Source organism: Rhodnius prolixus, unplaced genomic scaffold (genome assembly GCF_049639745.1).
Source record: "Rhodnius prolixus isolate KJV_2025 unplaced genomic scaffold, Rpr scaffold_8, whole genome shotgun sequence".
Classification (NCBI taxonomy): domain Eukaryota; kingdom Metazoa; phylum Arthropoda; class Insecta; order Hemiptera; family Reduviidae; genus Rhodnius; species Rhodnius prolixus.
Genome location: NW_027411593.1, coordinates 3829814 through 3852086, shown reverse-complemented (window position 1 = coordinate 3852086; position 22273 = coordinate 3829814). Strand labels below are relative to the sequence as shown.

Here is a 22273-nt window from a genome sequence, read left to right as displayed (position 1 = left end):
AATGATAACGATAATTGACCTACCAGAGAGAGGGGAAAGAGGTGGTTGTTCGTGTATGGGCGGGGTATGAGTGAGCACTGTTTGATGGAGATCGTTAGCTGTCAACAGTTTACTGTACACACCTCCAGGTGTCAGCAGTAGTTCTTCAACTGCTCCAACTTTGGCGTCTGTAAAGTAGACAATGTGGTGTGAACACTCACACTATATTCCCTTACAAAATTCTCAAGTTCTAAACCAATAATATTCTCCCAATTAAGAATATTTGAATCAAATTTAATCCTGAATAAGATAAAAAAAGGTTTTTAAAACTGTACAATACACTGACATAAAACCTTACAGCTTAGTCCATTGCCCAGTATCGAACTCCGGAGGGAAATGATACTTGAAGTTCAATCTGAAGGCGTTTTAATAAAATTTAAAAAAAGGGCTATAAAAGCTAAAAGTTATTAAAAGTTTCTCCTTCAACAAATTTAGTAGAGCGTGGATATAGTGCAGCTACAACTGTCTTAACCAAAAAAAGAAGCAATTAGTTGTTCGCGGCGATACAAGATTACTGCTGTCCAAAATAAAACCGAAGAATCGCAGAATAATATCACTCGTTCAATAGTTGCAATAGGAATAGAAATATAGCTCGTCGATATCTCCCTTCAAATACTCAGAATACTATAAAACTTTACACAAATAAACACGACTACTATGTCTACAATAGGGAGTATTATAAATTTCTACTTTGACATTACCAAAACTGAGAAATTTCAAAATTTAGTAAAACTTACGGTTCCTAGGTGACAGAGGTTTTGCTTCCTGTGGTGAATACGGTGGTTCTGAGCCAGAGTCGGGCGGACTTTCAGGTAAGTTATGTCTGAAAATAATATAATATTTTTGGAAAATAATAGGCAAACAAATTTAATAATAAGAGTTAGGGGATCGAAAAAAAATAGTATGGGAAGTACAATAGATTCCTTGCCAAAGACGAAGTAAGTAAATAATATGAATGAAGTTAATAAAAATTTAGCCATTCATAACTACAAAAATATATAAGTATAAACTGACGGTTGTGCATAGTGTTGCTGTCCTTCGATGGTAGAACTTGGTGGGATATGTCCAACGATGGTGAGTGGCCTTGCTGTCCTGTCATTGCACAATGACTCTCCGAAGTAGCTGGAACAATAGAGAACGTTATTGTATCTTTGGTTTTGGAGTAGAAAACTTTATTTAGAATTTAGAATTATGAGTACTCCAGTATTTGGGTTTGTTCTTAAGATTATAGTTGCCTACACAGAGGTCAACTTGGCAAAAACTCTGAAGCCATGAAGATATAATGAGTGTGCACGCAAAACCTGTCAGTTCAATCACATCTCCTACTGTGAGGGAGGTAATAATGTGTGTTTGGCGTTTTCTTAAACTGGAAGATACACAAAGGCTAGTCCGATTCCCCCCAAAAAAATTATTTGGATGAGGTATTAAAGTTATATCAATTCACTGGATGAGTTTTTTTGAGGTAGCGGGTTTCCTCACAGTGAGAATCTATTCACAAAACTAAATCAAAATAGCCCAAGGACGCACAACGCATTATTCATCACATCTTCTTGCTTGTTTTAAAAAACTTTATCCACCCATTTCCTCTGTTGCTGTGCTTTTCCATTACAGTCACACCTCGTTTTCTAGATACCATTTCGTTACTTTTTATATAAATTAATCATTTTAATCATTATTCTATTTATTTATTTTAATTATATTAATCATTTTTGCTCATCCATTTGCACAGGCTTCTTTCCCCTTATTCTCCGAAGAATACTTTCTCTATTAGTATAAATAATTTATCTTTTACGTTATATTCTTCGTTTAAAGACAGCACTCCTCAAAAAAATAAATATTTCTGTGACCAGAAGTTATTTTCTTTCTAAGCTTCTAGATATCTTATGGTTTAATTACGTACTTTTATAAACTTTCCACTAAGAAACTATTCCAATAAATTAAATTCTTGACATCAATTATCTACTTAAATTCATCAATAAAAATTCTACTAACGCATCAATAAACTAAACGACTATTGTTTATACTTGATGCAAAGTGAAAATTCCGTTTTCGTTGATATTTATGTCCGCATTATATGACTTGAATAATACTTAATTATTTCGATGGATACTTACTTCTTGAACATCAATTAGAAACAAATATTATTTGAAACAAAACTGTAATAATAACCTTTATTAATTAAAATAAAATAGATTATTTGAAACTAATTGTAATAATAAAATTTATAAGTAAAAAAGCGAAAATCACAGCGACCTAAAAAAACCTATTATTCCTCCCATAACGAGTTGTCAATAGTTGTATTTGCACAGTACGTAAATATGTGTCTATTGCGTGTGAATATGAGTGTGTGATAATAAGCTAGTTGGCTTACCTGTGGGTTCGCTAAGCTAAATAGTTGCTTACATTAACTAACAACACAACTCCTGTGGAAGAGTTAGGAATGCTAAAGTTCGGTGTTGTACGGCTGATATACCAACATTTATGTTTGATCCCTGAAGATGTGAACTTGTGGTCTTTTTTATTTTTGTAGTCTTCTTTTATGTTTTAAACACTTTGTTTGTTGGGTTAAGTTTTTATAAACACAGTCTTTCTCTAATTAAAAAACATTTTGGAACAAACAGCATACTCAATGTGGAGGTAATACACTATTGTGGTTACCACAATGGCAGCGGGTGCTGATTCTAGATTCGAGATTTGGATATACGGTTGGATATATGGTTGTGTACTGTAATCAAATGAGATAATATTTTTGGCTACGTATATTATCTTGATTTCTTTCGCTCCGCCATTTATCAGAGCGTCATTTATGGGGGTACACATGCATGCCAAAAAGTTCGTCAACAAAGAGAAAACAAAAGTTTTCAAAGTCTACACCTGAGTTCAAGATTAGTAATTACTTATTAAATAATTATATTCTAGTTTGTAAACTTCTTGTAGTACTGTACTAAATGCTATCTTAGCTAAATGTGTTACAACACCTATCTATGTAATATTTAAATTCCACAATTTGTAGGTTAATTAAATGTCACTGAAAGCTCGATAAAGCCTAGATATCGATTTTTCTCCACAGAAACGTCTGGATATGTCCTTTCAATAAGATGTTAATGAGGAAAAGATGTGACTATTGCAATGGTATATTTACTTATAAGTAAATTTCTTATTTGCTTCTTTATCGATTTTAAATTATACATTGGTAATTATTTTTTTAATGGATATCATATTCGCAGTCGTTAAATTCATTTACATTCAATAACAAACTCGTTATTACAACTAGACAAACAAATATGTTTACTTTTTATTATATAGTATTTTTTTTTATAAATGTTTTTATGTAATTTGTACAACGTTTTGTTTAAATATGCAATATTACATTTTATTTTGTTTTTATGTGATATTTATTACATGTATTATGGAAAAAATAAAATATTTTAATAATTGAAATTAATTCAATTGAAACTTACGTATTAGACTGATCAGTTTCGTTGTTTATAAAGTCCTCTAATTGGCTGAAATCTAACGCTTCATTGTCAATGCCTCCAACAAAATCACTTCGTCCTGGAAAAAAAAAAACAACCAAGCGCATCAATTAGAGATGTGTTCTTTCTAGGGTTCTAGAAACATGACATAGGCAAACCTATGAGTCTTCGAAGTTGTTATAGGCAGCTGATTAAATCGAACTATAGAAATAAAGAGGCATCTACAGCAGTCTCTGACACGCTCAACTCTCAAAGCTACAATCTAAAAGAATTCGAAGATGGAGCTCAACAACCGATGCAACTACACAGGTGGCATTTATTTTACCAAGTTTTCTTAAAATATTTTTTTAATCAGGAGAAATAAATAAATAATTTTACAGCCAAGATGTCTGCTGCCATTCATCTTTTTTCGAGCTGCCTACCTCAATGGCTTTCCATTATTTTAGAAACAGGAACTAAAACAGCCACCAACAGCAATTAACTAAAACTATCTGAATTCCACCGACAGATGTTTTTATTTGATCATTTCCGGCGGCAATAGTCTGTGACGGTTGAGTGGCCACTGATTCTATTAGCTTGGAACATTCAGATGGGTCGCACTTTCCAGCTGTGGGAAATTATTGGCCGAAAAGGAATTTTTGGAAAGGTTTAAATATTGGGTAGAATTCTTGAACTAAATGGCTAACGAAGTTCTACGTCTTCTATACTTTCGTAAACTATAGAACATGTAGTTAGGTGCGCAATGCAAAAATGTTTTTTCTATTTCCAACCGGAAAAGGATTTTCATTTATCGTCAGAGATCGATTCATCCACAAGTGTAGTGTATGACAAGAATATAGCTGGAGTAAAATTCTGTACATCAAACTGATGAAATAATCACCGAGGATGGATGAAAATCCGCAAACTGACAGAAACAGGAAACACACTTTCAACGCCACATGGTTGAAGAAATGTTCAGTGACGCAGTTCTAAACAACATTAACTAGCTACAAACTGAAGTCTCAGTAAGAATAGACTTACCGTACGTTCCGATTTGACCGGGACTGTCCCGTACTGAAGGTACGGTCTCAGCCAGTACATCATTTTTTCTCCGATTATTTGATAAAAAATGGACAATATTTAAGCAAAATATGAAATACAGAATACATTTTTACTTTGACAGACATCACTACATCTGTTGAAACGATATTCTTAATGATAAACAACTTTTTCTGAAGAACAAGATCGATCGTCTGAATCTACATCAAAAGCTTTATTGTGCTACAAACTCAATTATGAACAACTAAATTTTTCGACGCAATAAAAAATTTGGAAAAAAAAGCCCTTGCAAGTACGAGGGTCGTTTGAAAAGTCCGTGCAAAAATAAAAACTACTTAATTTTTTGGGGTAAACCTTTTTTATTTTTCAACATAGTCTCCTTTTAGGCTTATACACTTCGTCCAACGCTGCTCTAGTTTGTTGATCCCTTCTGAATAATAGGATTTGTCCAAGTCTGAAAAATAGCCATTCGTTTCTGCAATCACCTCCTCGTTTGAATAAAATCTTTTTCCCGCCAGCCATTTCTTCATATTGGGGAACAAATAGTAGTCCGAGGGAGCCAAGTCTGGTGAATAGGGGGGGATGTGAAACGAGTTGGAACCCTATTTCCATTAATTTTGCGATCACAACTGCTGAGGTGTGAGCTGGTGCGTTGTCGTGATGAAAAAGGACTTTTTTTGTGGGGCCAATCGTGGGCGTTTTTCTTGCAGCTCGGTTTTCAAACGGTCCAATAACGATGAATAATATGCACCTGTAATAGTTTTACCCTTTTCCAGATAGTCGATGAGGATTATTCCTTGCGAATCCCAAAAGACAGTCGCCATAATCTTTCCGGCCGAAGGAACGGTCTTCGCCTTTTTTGGCGCAGATTCCCCCTTGGTAACCCATTGTTTAGATTGTTCTTTGGTCTCAGGAGTGTAGTGATGTATCCATGTTTCATCCACAGTGACGAAACGACGCTTAAAGTCCTGCGGATTCTTCTGGAACAGCTGCAAACCGTCCTTGCAACACTTAACACGATTTCGTTTTTGGTCAAGCGTGAGCAATCGCGGCACCCATCTTGCGGATAGCTTTGTCATGTCCAAATGTTGATGCAAAATATTATGTACCCGTTCATTCGAGATGCCCACAGCACTAGCAATCTCACGCACCTTCACTCTTCTGTCATCCATCACCATATCATGGATTTTATCAATGATTTCTGGAGTAGTAACCTCAACAGGGCGTCCAGAACGTTCAGCGTCACTTTTTGCTCATATGGCCACTCCGAAAATTTTGAAACCACTTTATAAACTGAAGGTGCAGAGTCACCATAATGTTTATCAAGCTTCTCTTTAGTCTCCTGAAGCGTTTTGCCTTTCATAAAGTAGTGTTTAATCAACACACGAAATTCTTTTTCGTCCATTTTTTGAAAATCACTCGACTTCCTCGATTCAAACGAATGCCAAACACAAAGAAATAGACCGATCTGGCTGAAACTTGGTGTGTGTTCTTCCAAGAGATGCTACTAACTAAACATAACCTCGATACGCGCCAGTAGTGCTATCTCTCTGACTTTGCACGGACTTTTCAAACGACCCTCGTATTAAATAAAATGTTAAGTCCTGTTAAGAATAACATTTTTTTTCCAAGAAGACAAAATATGTTTAGTTTTCAAGACAGTTTGTTTGTGTCTTTAAAATTGCAATACAATGCAAGAACTAAATGTACATTTTGAATTAATCACAGCCACTTAACTGTTTGTTAAGTTTAGAAATACGCCCTTTGATAGTTTAGGTATTAGCCGTCGTCGGTTTGCCCAAGCATACGAGGCAAGCTTAAGTCATAATTATGAAATGGTTTAAGTAAAGATATTTACAAGAGTCTGGAGCATTCAGGTTATCCTCGGCTAATTAGAGAAAAGAGCTGCAGTTAGGTAGGTCTGACTTGATTTCTTGAGGTGGAATCAAGACTGTAGTTTTAAAATGCTACAAAATGGTTACTTTTTGATAGGCCTTTTGAATTATAGACGTATAGCGTAGGAGGTTTACTTTCTGTTTTGAAAAGAATGCCCAAAATTTTTCTGTTTAAGAAACAAATAATGAATGCAAGTCAAAACAAGAAGGAATTTAATGCTGCGCAAAGGAAAAAACATATTTTAACCATGTAAATACATATGAAGTAAATTTTGATGGATATTTAAAAATTGTTACTACATGTAGCAGTGTTATCTTTTTGAAAAATCCGCTGTCGTTAATGGTAGTGTTTACAGTTAGTTACTCTCTTAAAACACAATACCAATTTTAAATACCCAAAAAATGTCAACAAACCACTAATACTCAAAATAAAGCGCCAACTTCATTCCGTGAGTTAACATATCAAAAGCTTTGATACCACAACGAGAACTAAATACAGAAACAATTCACCATAAATGTAACAGGCTATCCTGGACCTATGTCCATAATAAAATAAACGAAATGTCTTCAAATCCTGTCACTTGATTAGTTTAAACTAAGGGCAAGTAACCGGAAGAATTAGCTGATCCCTTCTAGGATAATCTTGCCAAACTTTACAACGGCTTTCAAGCATGCAGTTGCACTTTTCTTAAACTTTGGGGTAAGTTAAATTCACCAATGAATAAACTAAAAAAACATTGAATAGAAAAAATTTAAATTAAGGTTAAAACAATCTTAGTTTAGACTTCAATGGTCGATCAACAAAGAAGTGTTCGCTGATGCAAATATATGTATGTAGTTCTATAAATATAAGACAGAAATTGAGCTTAGCTAAAGTAAGAATTCCAAGTTGGAAACAAAACAAGAGCCAAATTCTGAACTATGCAGGGAAACAGTACTCGGCCGAATTTTCCTTAAACTCGAGCTACGAAGGCTCCCAGAAAAATCCCCAAAAATAATTTTCGTAGAAAAACGTAATTGCAGTATTACAGTGGGTTCTTCTATTCCCAGAACTATTGCAATAGGATCAAATTTTACATCTCAAATAATGTAGACCAAAAAATGTTTTTGTTTTTTCGCCACCCTCCTAAAAACAATCCGTGCGGTGAGAGAACACAATAACTTAGCACTGAAACATCATTTTAAGGAAGTTGTAGCTTTTTTGGGATTTTCCCCCCCAAAAAAAAGTTCCAGCCATTTTCTTTAAAACTGGACAAACTCTGGATCACTAAAACTTATCTTTTGCAACATTTTTATGGGGGATATTAAATTAAGGACACTGTTAGGAGTAGTGAGTGGGTAGACACGCCTTTAAAGTGCTTTTTTATCGTATTGTACGGTCCTACTTCTTGGACAATATTCTGCAGGATTAAAGGTTTTTTTTTTCGCCAATTTCTGGAAAATTATGTAACTGAACAAAATTGGACTGACTAAAGTACAGCAAGTACTCAGGTATATGGAACTAATTAGATTGACTTCGTTACTTCGTGAAAATTTGATTGAGAATAGATCCAAGTGGAGCCTGAATTTGGATATCTCTCTAAAGTGCCACTTCTGAAATATGTTGCTCAAATTCTTCAGAGTAATGTATCAAGCTTCCCTATACAGAGAAGACATAAAAATACTGAATTTTTGGGCCAAATGTACAAAATCTTCGTGAATACAATAGAATAAAGTTGGGTGCAAAATTACAATCATTTTGTACTACTTGTTAACGACAACAGGAGAAATAGCGAATCAGCACCTAGAGCTTTTTTTTCAGGGCACTGCCTCTGAACAATGTTCTCTCCACTGCACTCCTGGGACAGCTGAACTGTAAGAAACTCCCAGGAAGAGAAAAGCGAGCTAACAGCTGGATTTGAACCCGGGATTGCCGCGAGGGAATTCAGTACCGCTAATTGCTGAAGCTAAATCGCTTTTCCCATTTCCGTGGGTTCCTCTTAAAATAGCTCAATCATCACCGGAACTTCACAAGCGCCGCCCTCCCTTTGCGAACCATGTAACTCTGGGAAAACTTTTTGTTTTCCCCCGGGGAGTTTTTTTAAGAAAAAAAAAAATATTGAACGGCACTTTTGCGTCATGTTTTTTTTTAGATATGCCGCGGTAGTGCTTCAAATCTTGAGGTTGAGGAAAACCTCTGGACTGGAAATGGGGGTTTCTTGTACAATTTTTTTGCTTTTATTCTGCCTATCCGTTAAAAAAAAAACATCGCTATGGTTTCAAAGTCGTTTCACGACATGTTGCATTATTTATTTATAAAATTCATCCCCATGAAACAATTCTTTTTTTTCCTTGCTAATGTCCAAAGCTACAAGAAAACCAACAAAGAATACCTGCGTGGTGAGTCTGTCCATGTTGTGAATTATTCTGCGATTGTTCTTCAATGGTCCACGAGTAATCCATGGCTGCTAAAAGAGGAGATTTAGTGGCCGCACTCGTGATCAACAGAAAACTATTACGGCATGGCGTAATTGTTTTGGAAATTACAGTTTAAGAATTAAGAATTAAGTCACTCAATCTGCCCAAAAAACAGAAACATCCATTAAAGCCCACAGGGGGTGGGGGACACAAAACGCCTGTACAGCAAAACGACGTAGAAATACGTAAGAGGTCAAAAATGTAAGGAAGCGTGTATTTGAATGAACAAAACACCGAAGTCAGTTGGACCCAACCCTATCCGCAGACAAGAATACAATACAAAAAATAAAATAAAATAAAACAAAACTACAGTTCGCTAAGGGCTCGAAGAAGGGTTGAAGCAAGTTCTATTTGTGTACTGTTTAGGGCGGGAGGTTCAACTAAACTACAACAAAAAACAAAGAAAAGCAACAAAAAAAAAAAAAAAAAACAGACCCTATTTCCTTCTAGAGTGGTCGAACTTGCCTAGAAAACTTTGGAGGCAGCAATATTATTGGTGGGGACGGCAATGCTGGGTGAAGAAGGCGGCCAATGGGCTGATCCGGCCACCCTACACACATCACTACGTCACACAGTATCGCTACAGTATAACAAAATGGCGGCGCCGAACGGAAACTACTCGGGAAAAAGGATGACTTCTAGGGGGGTGTGGATGGAAGAGTGGAAAGCTAACTCACCCACAACCCCGCGCCTCCATGTAAGGTAGCCACCCTTGTTCAATATCTGAATCGATCCGATTAAATTACTTTGTGTATCGCAAGTTTCTTTGCGAGGGGAGAATGTATTAGAGCAGGGCCGCTACTGTCTACTCTACCGCTAACAACTCAGATAGAAAATATTCTAACACTTTTTGGTTTTTCTTACTGATTTTTCCAGCGATTCTTTCTTCCTAAAAAAAAATTCCAATTTTTTCTGGGCTCAAGAAAATCATAGTGTGCCACCATATTTTAGGAAAACCATGACATCAACATCTTAGCCTCCAGAAAGACGGCTAGCCAAACCAAATTAGAGTTAAGCAACATCACAAAATCATGGATAAACAATACTAAAATTAAAGAAAATTCATGTGAAAAATCAATGTCAAGGGCACCCATAACAATCAAATATAATAGGCAGGGTTAATTACAACGACTAGCAACATCTTGCACATAACATTGTAATAACAATACATTTTAGTCTAAAGAATTTTGTTCAACCCAATTATGCTGCATTATTCAAACTTATTGTTGTCCATAGATGGGGAAGAAAACACAAAAAATTATCCGTCAGTAAAAATCACAAGTTTCCCAACCGAAATTCAGGGAGACCTACAGACATGACGAAAAGGAAGTTGCAGAAGAACACCATGGTTGTTTCCAAGTGTCTATCGGAAACCACAGAACCTTGTTCATAGACGATTTTCCGACAGGCTGAGTGAGCACCAGATTAAGAGTGATCTGGATAGATGGGTATCCAAAATGGAAACCATAATTCCCAGTTCTGATTTGGTGCTACAAAGAGAGTGGGTGGCCAGTATAATATGTGACAAAAACTAATTGCCTACTTTTTCAGGCAACACATACTTTATATAATATTAACACTTTTTCGGGATTTAAACTAGGGATCTCTCACTTACATAGCCACGCTTCATAATCACTACACCAACTCCTGCCCCATCAAATAAAATCATTGCTACATTTTCCTGTAGAAATACTCCGATAATTATTAGGCGAAATCTTCTTAATTGAAATTGCAAGAACAATGAAGTCTGTAAATGTTTGACATCAGACAATTTGGCTAAGAAAATGTTTTTGTCAACAATCCTCACATCGTCTAAAATGTTACCAAGTATTTTGCAAAGTATTTAATAATAAAGAAGAAGTTTCAGGTGGTTAAATAGTGTGTGTTTTAATGGGAATAGTTTCCGAGAGTTTTGATAGTTTTTCTTGAAGTAAACAGAGCGCCGAGTGTAGTTGGTAGCCAACAACAGAATTTAGTTTGTACAAAAGAGAAATTATTGTCATCTTTTAACTTCGATATACAAATGGGAAATAGTCATGCTTTCCTCTACATTACAACAATACCCAATTCGATCGAAGTGCAGGCACACGGCAAGAACTATAGAAGAGGAAGAAGTGGGAAAGTGGTAGATAGGAAGTGGGTTCTCCACACACATCAGCCCTAACCACGCCCTTTTATTTTCTACCACCTGGGAAAATCCATTCAAATTGAAATGAAAAACTATTCAAGAATTTTCCGAATAACAAAATACAAAACAAATGTGCACAGAAATCTGGAAAACTCGCAACGAATTCCTCGTATAGCAGGTTTGCATCTAAAAGACAGTTGCATAAGATATGTCTATTTTTGATTAACTACCTGATTTTCCCCGAGGTGGTTAAGTTAACCTCAAAAGACCATTAAGAACAACAAAGTTCGTTAACGATGTTCTTTAATTTATGGACTTAAGAAAGCTAGCCTATAAGCAACCCTGAGGAAGCTTGAACGAAGAACTCAAATTCTTGGGTCTACCAAGATAATGTTCTAAAATCCAAGAATAGGAACATATTCAGGAATCAAGAGCGCTACAAAAAATTTGTGTACAACGTTACCACGATGTCGGTAGCGTCCATATATTACTTGTGATAACTACAGAAAAGAAACAATCGATTTAAATAAATCGAATAAGATCACTATATTTCCTCTTAGAAGGCGTAAGATATGTTTATGAATAAAAAAGATAAAACTCCACGTTAGGCTTAAAGCCAAATTACGCAATGACAATATTAGCACATCAATTAGCTTTCGTCAATTTTGGGAATAACAACTGCGTTGGAGTGGCTGTTGTTACGATATTTTTTTGTTCCTAAAAATGATAAAATCAGCAAATTCTTATCAGCTAAATTGTAATAGTAAATATTCAGTAATGACGTAATTTCGCGTAACCGATAATATTTTTTATTATCGAAGAGATACTAAAATTTATTGTAAAAAAACAACGACACATACCAGTTCCTAGTTTTTAGCAAAATTCAATTATAATTTTTTAAATTTGTAACACCCACAAATATGTGGCTGAGACTTTTTATATATTTAAGGAAAATAAACAAATTAAAGATTATGTTTGATTAGTGACTACAACTGATTTTAAGTATTTATATCATTTAGATCAGAGGTCGCCAAACGTTTTTTTTGATCATGGACCCCCCTCTATAATTTTTCGAAATCTCCATCGATCCCCCCATAAAAGTAATTTTCAGTTAATTAAAATAAAACTATCTATTAGGTACTGTGTTTTGTACATTTATTTTATGATTTTAAACATTTATTAAAGTAATATTACATTGTGTAACAAATAGTTTTATGAAAAATATCTTGAACGTTGAAATTTAAATACCTTAATATTTATTAATTAATAAGTAAAGTAACTACAGTATTGCTTCTTAATTAGGTGTGCCTGGTGTTTCTTTGCAAGGTTTCGCTATATTGGGTTCGAAATTGTTTTTCCTTCGACCTCCTGGCTCAGATCGACTCCTACTTTTGTTAAGTAAGCTCCTGGGGGGGTCTATATAGACCACTTTGGCGATCTCTGATTTAGATAGTAAAAAATGACAGTTTTAATTGTTTGAAAATACTGGGCTACAAAAAACTGGTAAGAAACTCATTTCTTGTCTTTCTTGTCTCTCTTAAGGACACAAGAAAGACAAGTACGGATTTACGGGCGTACTTTACCCGTAAATTCCAACTTTTCACAGCCATTTCTGCTTCAACAGTTACCAGCAGAACAAAACATTTAGGTGCCTCCATCGCTCAAGGTCACATCTAATCTAATTCGTTACCTTTAATTTACTTCAAGTTCTAATCCTAGTCATTTCCGCTAAGCCCGTAGTTCTTGTGGGCTAATAGCAACAATAATTGTGCAATTCTTGATTTGCCCATTATCGTGGAACCCATTGAAGATCTGGGGGTCATTCTTTCTCGTGGTAATCACACCTGGTTTGCTGACAAATACTATGTTCTTAGAATTAGTAATACTTCGTCTTAAGAAATTAACATCGTAGAGGAGGCCACTCTGAGGTTTCCTAAGATCTTGGAATAAGCCCAGTTTACCCAAGCTAACATCCCTAACTCCTGAGATAAAGAACTGGGGATTGATAGAGGGGCTGAATGTTTCCCGCCCCCCCTTGATGTATGGAAGAAAACTTTTACTGAAAACTTAATGTTCTCTCCCCTCGCTCCTCAAAATTTACGACTTATTCTGTAAACTGGGTACTGTATGGCCCTAAATATTGTTAGTCACAATAATAATAGTGAAAAGAGGTTTCTATAAGGGCATTAGAAGGTGAATGTTAGGGTGTGTTAGAGGTTGAGAAGAAGCAGAGGGGCTATGATGGTGCCAGGTACGACTTGGTACTTCGCGGAGCCTCCCTTTCTTCAAGAACCCATCCCACTGGTCATCCCCACCAGTTCGGTTCACGTGCCCATATTCCTTTTTTTTCTCTCTCTCTCTCTCTCCACTCCAACAATCTGACATACACCCCAGGATCAATATTCAAGCTAAAGGCCCTGGCCCTCTTCTTCTTGTCAGCCAATCTAAATCACAGAGAGTTCACCTCCTCCCATATACAGACACTTCCTCCAGAGCCTTCCTTTCCGCTAACATACACCAACACTAACGTCAGATACAATAAATTATACATCACGAAGTGTGTCTTCAACCTGGATATCCGGATCATGTCAATTTCTCTTCTTCTTCTTCTACCACTATAACATTGTCTTTTATATTTCGTCATTCCAATACTGAGGAAAACGAGGAACAGAATATATTTTTATTATCTAATATAACGACGTTTGCAAACAGATAAATATATACAATTACTTTGGGTAATTTTGTGAAAATTAAACTGATAAAGTTGGCGAAAAAAAATGTTATATCATGCAAACAAATATACTTAAACTGCGTAGTAATTTAAAAGAAATCCTCTTTAAAAAAAAAAAGATGACTAACGATTACTCAATCAGGGTGCAATATCAGCGATTGGTAATTTATGGGAATGAATGAGATAGATCGCCGAAATACAGTCACAATAAAGTAAAGTAATCGCCTATTTTTTCAAGGCAACCACTAGACCAGTGATTCTCAACCTCTGTGCCGCCAATTGAAGTGTGCCGCCCAAATATTAGAAATGCATACAATAAAAATTGTATATTAAATTGTAGAAGACGATATGAGAGTAGCATTATCATACATTAAGACCAAATATAAACTGTAATTATCCAAGACAGAATATCAGGAAAATATGTTCCTTTTAAATTTGGTCGATACCGTAGGAGTAAAGTGCTCAAAGACACATATACTTGTACATCGGACTTCAGTCAATGTTGCTGCCTTTATAAAAGAGAGGGAGAATATTCCAAAAAAACCATCAAGCTCAAATTTCTCATTAAAAGTATTCTTATTATTAACTTGTAATTAATCCCTTAATAAACATACGAGGGTCGTTTGAAAAGTCCGTGCAAAGTCAGAGAGATAGCACTACTGGTGCGTATCGAGGTTATGTTTAGTTAGTAGCATCTCTTGGAAGAACACACACCAAGTTTCAGCCAGATCGGTCTATTTCTTTGTGTTTGGCATTCGTTTGAATCGAAAAAGTCGAGTGATTTTCAAAAAATGGACGAAAAAGAATTTCGTGTGTTGATTAAACACTACTTTATGAAAGGCAAAACGCCTCAGGAGACTAAAGAGAAGCTTGATAAACATTATGGTGACTCTGCACCTTCGATTAGAACAGTTTATAAGTGGTTTCAAAATTTTCGGAGTGGCCATATGGCCATACAAGTGACGCTGAACGTTCTGGACGCCCTGTTGAAGTTACTACTCCAGAAATCATTGATAAAATCCATGATATGGTGATGGATGACAGAAGAGTGAAGGTGCGTGAGATTGCTAGTGCTGTGGGCATTTCGAATGAACGGGTACATAATATTTTGCATCAACATTTGGACATAAAGCTATCCGCAAGATGGGTGCCGCGATTGCTCACGCTTGACCAAAAACTCGTGTGAAGTGTTGCAAGGACGGTTTGCAGCTGTTCCAGAAGAATCCGCAGGACTTTAAGCGTCGTTTCGTCACTGTGGATGAAACATGGATACATCACTACACTCCTGAGACCAAAGAACAATCTAAACAATGGGTTACCAAGGGGGAATCTGCGCCAAAAAAGGCGAAGACCGTTCCTTCGGCCGGAAAGATTATGGCGACTGTCTTTTGGGATTCGCAAGGAATAATCCTCATCGACTATCTGGAAAAGGGTAAAACTATTACAGGTGCATATTATTCATCGTTATTGGACCGTTTGAAAACCGAGCTGCAAGAAAAACCGCCCACGATTGGCCCACAAAAAAGTCCTTTTCCATCACGACAACGCACCAGCTCACACCTCAGCAGTTGTGGTCGCAAAATTAATGGAAATAGGGTTCCAACTCGTTTCACATCCCCCCTATTCTCCAGACTTGGCTTCCTCGGACTACTATTTCTTCCCCAATATGAAGAAATGGCTGGCGGGAAAAAGATTTTATTCAAACGAGGAGGTGATTGCAGAAACGAATGGCTATTTTTCAGACTTGGACAAATCCTATTATTCGGAAGGGATCAACAAACTAGAGCAGCGTTGGACGAAGTGTATAAGCCTAAAAGGAGACTATGTTGAAAAATAAAAAAGGTTTACCCCAAAAAAATTAAGTTGTTTTTATTTTTGCACGGACTTTTCAAACGACCCTTGTATACTGTTGTTTTCGTAGTACATATTATTTTATTTTATATTGAAAATAAACATGAACTATTTTACACCGTGTATTATGGGATAAGTAAAATACTATTAAACTAACTATTAGTGTACCGCCAAATTTTGAAATTGTTAAAAGTGTGCCGCCGCGACAAAGAAATAGGTTGAGATTCAACACCCGTCGCTACAATAACAGCATATGTTAGGTTACATTTTGAACATTAGCATTAACTTTTCAAAAACAATCCTTAGTTATATTCTTGTCTTATTTCCAGCTATTTAGGAAGTAAACGGATCACATGATTGGAAGTTAAAAAGTATGAATGCTTTCTTTGAAAGTTGATGAAATATATATTTTTTTAAAAAAAGATAAAATTGGAGGTAACCGGAAAGGAACCTTATTTATGGTGAATTATTATGACGGAAGAAACCAAAAATGTCGAAGCGATTCAGCCAGAGTATAATGGAGTTTCAAGAATTTAATTATTAAAATTAAAACTAAGCTCTGTTAAAAAAAAACAATGTAAAAATTTAAATAACAGCAATGGAATGACCATTAAATGGTAGATCGTGATTTAGTAGTCCTTGTAACTGTTATTTAACTTAATATGAAAGGTAAATGGTTAAATATTCTCCCTCTCTTTTATAAAGGCAGCAACATTGACTGAAGTCGATGTACAAGTATATGTGTCTTTGAGCACTTTACTCCTACGGTATCGACCAAATTTAAAAGGAACATATTTTCCTGATATCCTGTCTCAATATACAACCTTATCATAAAGTTATTCACTGCAAGGTAGGTATTTTAGAGTCCGCTGTGTAGTAGCATGATACTAGTATTCAATTAGGTGTCATACCACGACAGTATCCAAACACCATTCTTTCCACCTTTGCCAATGACACTGAAATTCTAAACTCTCCTCATTCCGATCCTTTTACCTCTTCAAGAACTCTTCTATTACAACCCAACCATCTGCAGAGCTACCTCAATAAATGCTGAATCAAATCAACAAAATTAGTACTTAAAATTTAGTCCAAAATCCTAACGTCTCATCTTCATCAAGCAAAGACTCCTGCCAACAAACTATGGACAAAGTACGCTGCCTAATCTGGAACGATGCTTGAATGGAAATTCCCCATAAAAGATTTAAAATTCAAGAAACTAACTGACGCAATAAACTTCTCGGCATGACTATTAGACAGATGCTAAAAGCACAACATAAATAATAAAATACATTTATATCTACTACTAATAAAACTAATTTAAACCTAAACATTGAAACCTAAACTAAACTAAAACATTGAAGTATAGGGGATCGATTCTTCAAACAACCAATCCTAGTGAAAACAAATCGAAAAAATCACATATGTACATCCTTTCTTCTGGAATTTAAGTTTACGGTATAACCTCCCAATATAACTTTAGTTCAGCGTACAAAATACACATAAGTACAGCTTTTCTTCTGGTGCTTCAATTTATAATATAACCTTCCAACTGGTTTACAAAGGATCAAAATCAGAATTCCAAAAACTTCTTTCTGGAGAGAATTCCTATTTTCCCCTTTGTTTATTGTCTTTTCTTGAAATCAAATTTTAATTTTAAGCAATAATTTTTTTGTCTTCTTTATGTACAAAATAATTTGCATCAAAACGGATCTCTGCAGAAAAGAATAGAGTAAAATTTGAGCTTTTCTAAGTTTAGTTTAAATTATGAATGAATAAACTTGATTTGTTAAAGAATAAGCTTGACAAAATTTTTGGTATAATTTATTAATTTATGTCTCGAGTGTATGGACACTCACACGACTTTGTCTTACTAAATGCTGAAGTTCTTTCAAGTTGCCTTCAAGCTTGGGCTTTTCAAAAAATGTTAATTTGCTTCAGTATTCACAAGCATTAAAAGAATCATACAGTATACTGAAATGTAGAACCATTTATTGGACCATCTGATATTACTACTATGCTTCGCGTTTGTTGTCTCGGGTAGATCATACAGCTCATGATAGTTCTCTTTATCCCTAAATTTGAATACATACAAAATAAGCTCCTTATTGAGTTCATAAACTTAACAACCATTCATGCCATCGCTTAGCTGTTCGGTTCGTTTGAATCTAAAATAATAGATTGTAGCAAATTAGGGTAGATCGTAATTCTTCCCTTTCTAACCAAGCGTAAGGGAATCAGTAAGCACACTATGTGAACTGATCTTAAAATAATGGTGGATGAAATTCATTCCTGTTACTTAAAACTATTTACTCTAAATAAATAAAACTAATATCAATATTTATAAGGATAATTAGGGAAATGAGTAGAGGAAGCAAGGTAAGTTACACGGTTGAAAGGATCCTGTCTGAGAACAACGTGTGCAGTATTGCTCGCCGTTCAATAGCAATTAGTAACACGTGTTTTTCTATGTACGCTGCTAGGCGGGGTGTGTAGGAGGGTCATAACGGTGTGAACATGTGAAACTGTTATCGAAGGGGATGAAATGCCATTAATAGTGCAGGTGTAAAGGGCAGGCAAACAGAGAGGCGAACGTTACCAATCATCGGGGAAATTATACGCGACAGTATAACGGACCCAACAACGGTGGTCAACGGTGCGGATAATCGTTCAGTTACGCAAGGTACACTATTAACTATTATCAATATATTTACTTAACGTCCGCGCATGAAGTCATATGGTTTATCTGCGGAACCACAACTTAAAATAATACTTTAATAAAATATGCAAATATGTTTGTTCAACTAACAGAATATAATCACACGCAACCAGCTATTTAACCTAAAGTACACCAGGTAAATATATCAATTAGCTGTCTTCGATAAAACTATAACTTTGTTCAATCTACCTTGGATTTCATTTATTGTTTATGCACTTCCGTGATTCCTAAAAAAGACGAGGTTGTGCTGACTCAACTTAATCAGTAGTGAAGACCACACCAGTTTTTCAGAATTCCAAAATCTCAAAAAAAAATATTTTGAATTGATTAAGCCTTCCTGTGAGGAGAGTAGATCAGCCATTTCTTCAGAAATCTTGGCTAATCCTGGCTAACAACTCAAAACAACACTTTTTATCATCTTATCAACACTCAAGCAACAAACATGGTGTGCCAAAATAGCTATATGTGAAACTGGCATTAGCAAATCCCAAGATGTCAAATTGGAGAGCCGCCATTATCAGAATATCCAAGAAGCATCAGGGGCTAGCCAGGAAATAGTTATCCCTACTGCCGGAACCTTGCTGGTAAAACATAAAATACAAAATCCCTTTGACTGCAATAATGTTTCATTAGAGTAAGGTTGTGTTAGTTCTCGGGCCTTGCACAGAGATAGAATTTCTATTAAGAGAAATTAAAAAGTAGAGAAAATTGTTGACAATTTATTCAATTTTTCAACCGAAAATTAGTATTCAAAACACAAGTGAAAAAAAAAAATAATTGGACGAAAAGATAGCAAAATAAGTTGTTACTGTTTACATAAAAACAAAGAGATAAGGGATCTACAACAAAAAAAAATAGTGTCATAATAGAATATGTTCTGCAAAGAGATATGCTTCTGCAGTTCAAGGACAACTCTGCCCTCCGATCTGCTGCGTGACCACCTTGTATTGTGTGGTAAAACGAAACAAATACAAATCGAAAGGTCTTGGATATCTGAACAAGATCTGTACCTTGCTGAGAAAAGCAAGCTATCCATAGAATTTGCCCACTTTATTTTTATACATCTGAAAAATCTTTCACGTATTACTTCCTGAACTTTTTTTTTGCTATTAAAATATGCGCTGAGGAAAACCTGCGGATGGAACCTAGAAATAGGGAGATTCGCATCTTTTCGGACAGCCAGGCTGCACTGAAGGCTCTCGTATCCTTCAGAATCACCTCTTCCCTGGTCTGGGAATGCAGGAAGGCCCTGGAACTACTGGCGCGGCACAACAAAGTTCGGTTGGAATGGGTGCCGGGTCATGTGGGTATTGAAGGGAATGAAAAAGCTGATTATCTGGCCAGGAATGGGGCTAACACTCCTTTCATCGGTCCAGAGCCTGTCCTGGGGATCACCAGGGGTTCGGTTCGCGCGGCTCTCAGAGATTGGATCTGGAGGGAGCACGAAAAGAACTGGGTGATGTGTCCTGGGGTTAAACACAGCAAGACCTTGATGCCTTGGCTGTGTAAGCAAAGATCCAAAGAGACCCTGTGTTTGGGCAGAAATCAGATTACTCTGATTACAGGCCTATTCACGGGGCACGGTAGGTTCAAGAAGCATCTGCGCAAGGTGGGGCTTATCAGCTCGGAGCCGTTGTGCAGATTATGTCAGGAAGAGGAGGAAACGGCCTCTCACCTGTTGTTCGATTGCGTTGCAATCGAAAGTTTGCGCTATGAAACCTTTGGAACGTTGAGGCCGAAGGAGATAGTAGCGCAAAAACAACTAGTAGGGAAAGTCCTTGACCTCTTTAGGAGGGGAGGGTTCGCCTACTAGAACTAAGAAGGGATTGGCACAATAAGTCTTCTGTGGCTGCGGTGCCTTGGGGTATAGGTCCCGTCCCAACTAATATCTTATCCTGAACTTTCAGCTTAAAAAAAAGAAAAATTAGTGACTGACTGGCAATTTAACTCAGTGAGATTGGATGAATACAAAGATTATGTTTTATTAAGCCAAGGTGATAGATTCTCGGCCGTTCACAGCGAAAGCGTTGCTATTAATTAAAATGTTGTTTTTGTTCATTAAACGTTTATAAACAACGGAAATTCTTATGACTTTGTTGGTAAAGGTTTATAAGGAGGTCTGCTTCTTCATTTTCAACAGTGAAGAAATAGGATGAACATTAGAAAGTGCGTCGAACACTTGGCTTACATGAGCGAATTAATTTTTGTAGAGATAGAAGGATTCGAGACTTGAGTCCAGGATGTACACGAAGTTTTGCTGAACATAAAAATGTAAGATGACTTAAAGTATGTTTCTTGTGCAATAAAGCCATCAAGAAGTTTAAGAAAAGTAATGAAAACACGAGTTCCAAATCAATCGCCGCGGAAAAACACACACGAACGTGTAATAGCGTAAATAAGAAAAAATTAAAATAAGTGTGGGGAGATCAGTAAAGAACAAATATTTAGGATCTACAAAAGAAACGTGAGCTCCAAGGTTTTATCATTTTAAGGATCATTTTCACAAAGAATTGTTCCTAAAGATTTGAAAAGAACATTTTATTGGCTGGCTGCCCTAGAATTTCTATTATACCTTGCACAAAGTAGTGTCAGCATCCTGGCAAGAAAAGTCCTTCAATTTCAACATAGTAAAAAATCATAATAAAATAAAATGATACAATGGCAGTGTCCACACTTCAAGGTAGATCCCACGTTCAAGTCAAGGGGCGAAGTTCTTAGATCTGTCTTTTTGGAAGAAGCATGAAAGTCTTTACACAATAACTGCCAATGTTTCTTACAATATAACGTAAGAACACTTACTAAACCTGGTAATACTGTGAACGGGAACACCAATGTCTTCAGACGTTGACGTGTCTAGCTCTCACACATCAAAGAATATTTTCAAGATTATTCATCTTCAAAAAAAAGTGGTTTCAGAATTTATAAAACATGAGACTTCAAATCTCGAAATCAACGCATCATTTAAAAAAAAAGAAAAAAAAAGGTGATTCCAATTGAAAGAGAACTTTAAACTGGTCTAATTTAAATTCTAACCACATATGCACTGTGTCTGATTAATGTAACCTCCTTAAAGGTTATAACAAAACAATAACAAAACAAAAATTCAATTGTAAAACACATTTAACTTGACCTTTCATCCTAATATTTGAAGCTTATTCATTAAGTAAATTAAATGAAGACTAACTTTAAGTTAAGAGTAACTACTTAAAGAAGATATTACATTACATTTGTCTCCTATCATGAATAGCAATTACAAAGTACGTCAAATGTCAAGTAGAGTTAATTTCATTGAGGAAAATATTGAAGTACGTTGTTTAGATAAAAGTCAATTCACTTTTTAATAACAAATTTAAATAATTCTCTGCTGAACTACGATCCATGGATTTGTACCAAATAATTTCGCCTCTCCGTCCACGACACCTGATTTGGCAGTTGGACGTAAAGCCCGCCTAAAAAAACTTAAAAGTGTATCAAATAATTTTCTATAGAATGACAACACTTTTCAATAGTACGCATACACTGATTTGGCGTATTCTTATTTTTACAGACAATAAACATCACACTTAGGCGCCACTAGCCGAGCGGTTAGAGGCGAGACCTGCGAAGCTATGTATTGTGGTGCTGGGTTCGATTCCCGGTCTAGACACCTTGGATTTTATTTAATGGTTAATAAAAGAAATTTACAGTAAAGTATGTTTGCTAGTCGCCTCCGTCCACGACACCTAATTGGTAGTTGGACGTTAAGCCCCGCCTGAAAAAATAGGCGATTACTTTACTTTACTGTAACATCACACTTTTATACAAATTAATCACTAGACTGAGAGTTAATATAAGAGTTAAGCCACTTCAGTGAAGAAAATCTGACGCCATCTTGCAAGTTTTAAGATTCCATCAACACACACACCTAGTTCTTAAACCTAATCAAATCGGCAAGACAGGAAA

General features: G+C 35.9%; 1 protein-coding gene across 2 annotated transcripts in view; it reads right to left on the bottom strand.

Moving 5' to 3' along the window:
• The window catches only part of LOC141450707 (myelin regulatory factor), a 37873-nt gene that overhangs the window by 12597 nt on the left and 3003 nt on the right, over positions 1–22273 (bottom strand). The window contains exons 1-5 of one of the 2 annotated variants that reach the window (XM_074121388.1): positions 8821–9883; positions 3501–3594; positions 1054–1161; positions 777–862; positions 24–167 (exon numbers count right to left, since the gene is read on the bottom strand). In XM_074121388.1, the coding sequence (XP_073977489.1) occupies positions 24–167; positions 777–862; positions 1054–1161; positions 3501–3594; positions 8821–8890 (502 nt within the window). In that variant the 5' untranslated portion in view covers positions 8891–9883. Of the gene's footprint in view, positions 1–23; positions 168–776; positions 863–1053; positions 1162–3500; positions 3595–8820; positions 9884–22273 lie in introns of those variants that run through there. The other variant, XM_074121389.1, reaches the window with a different exon arrangement.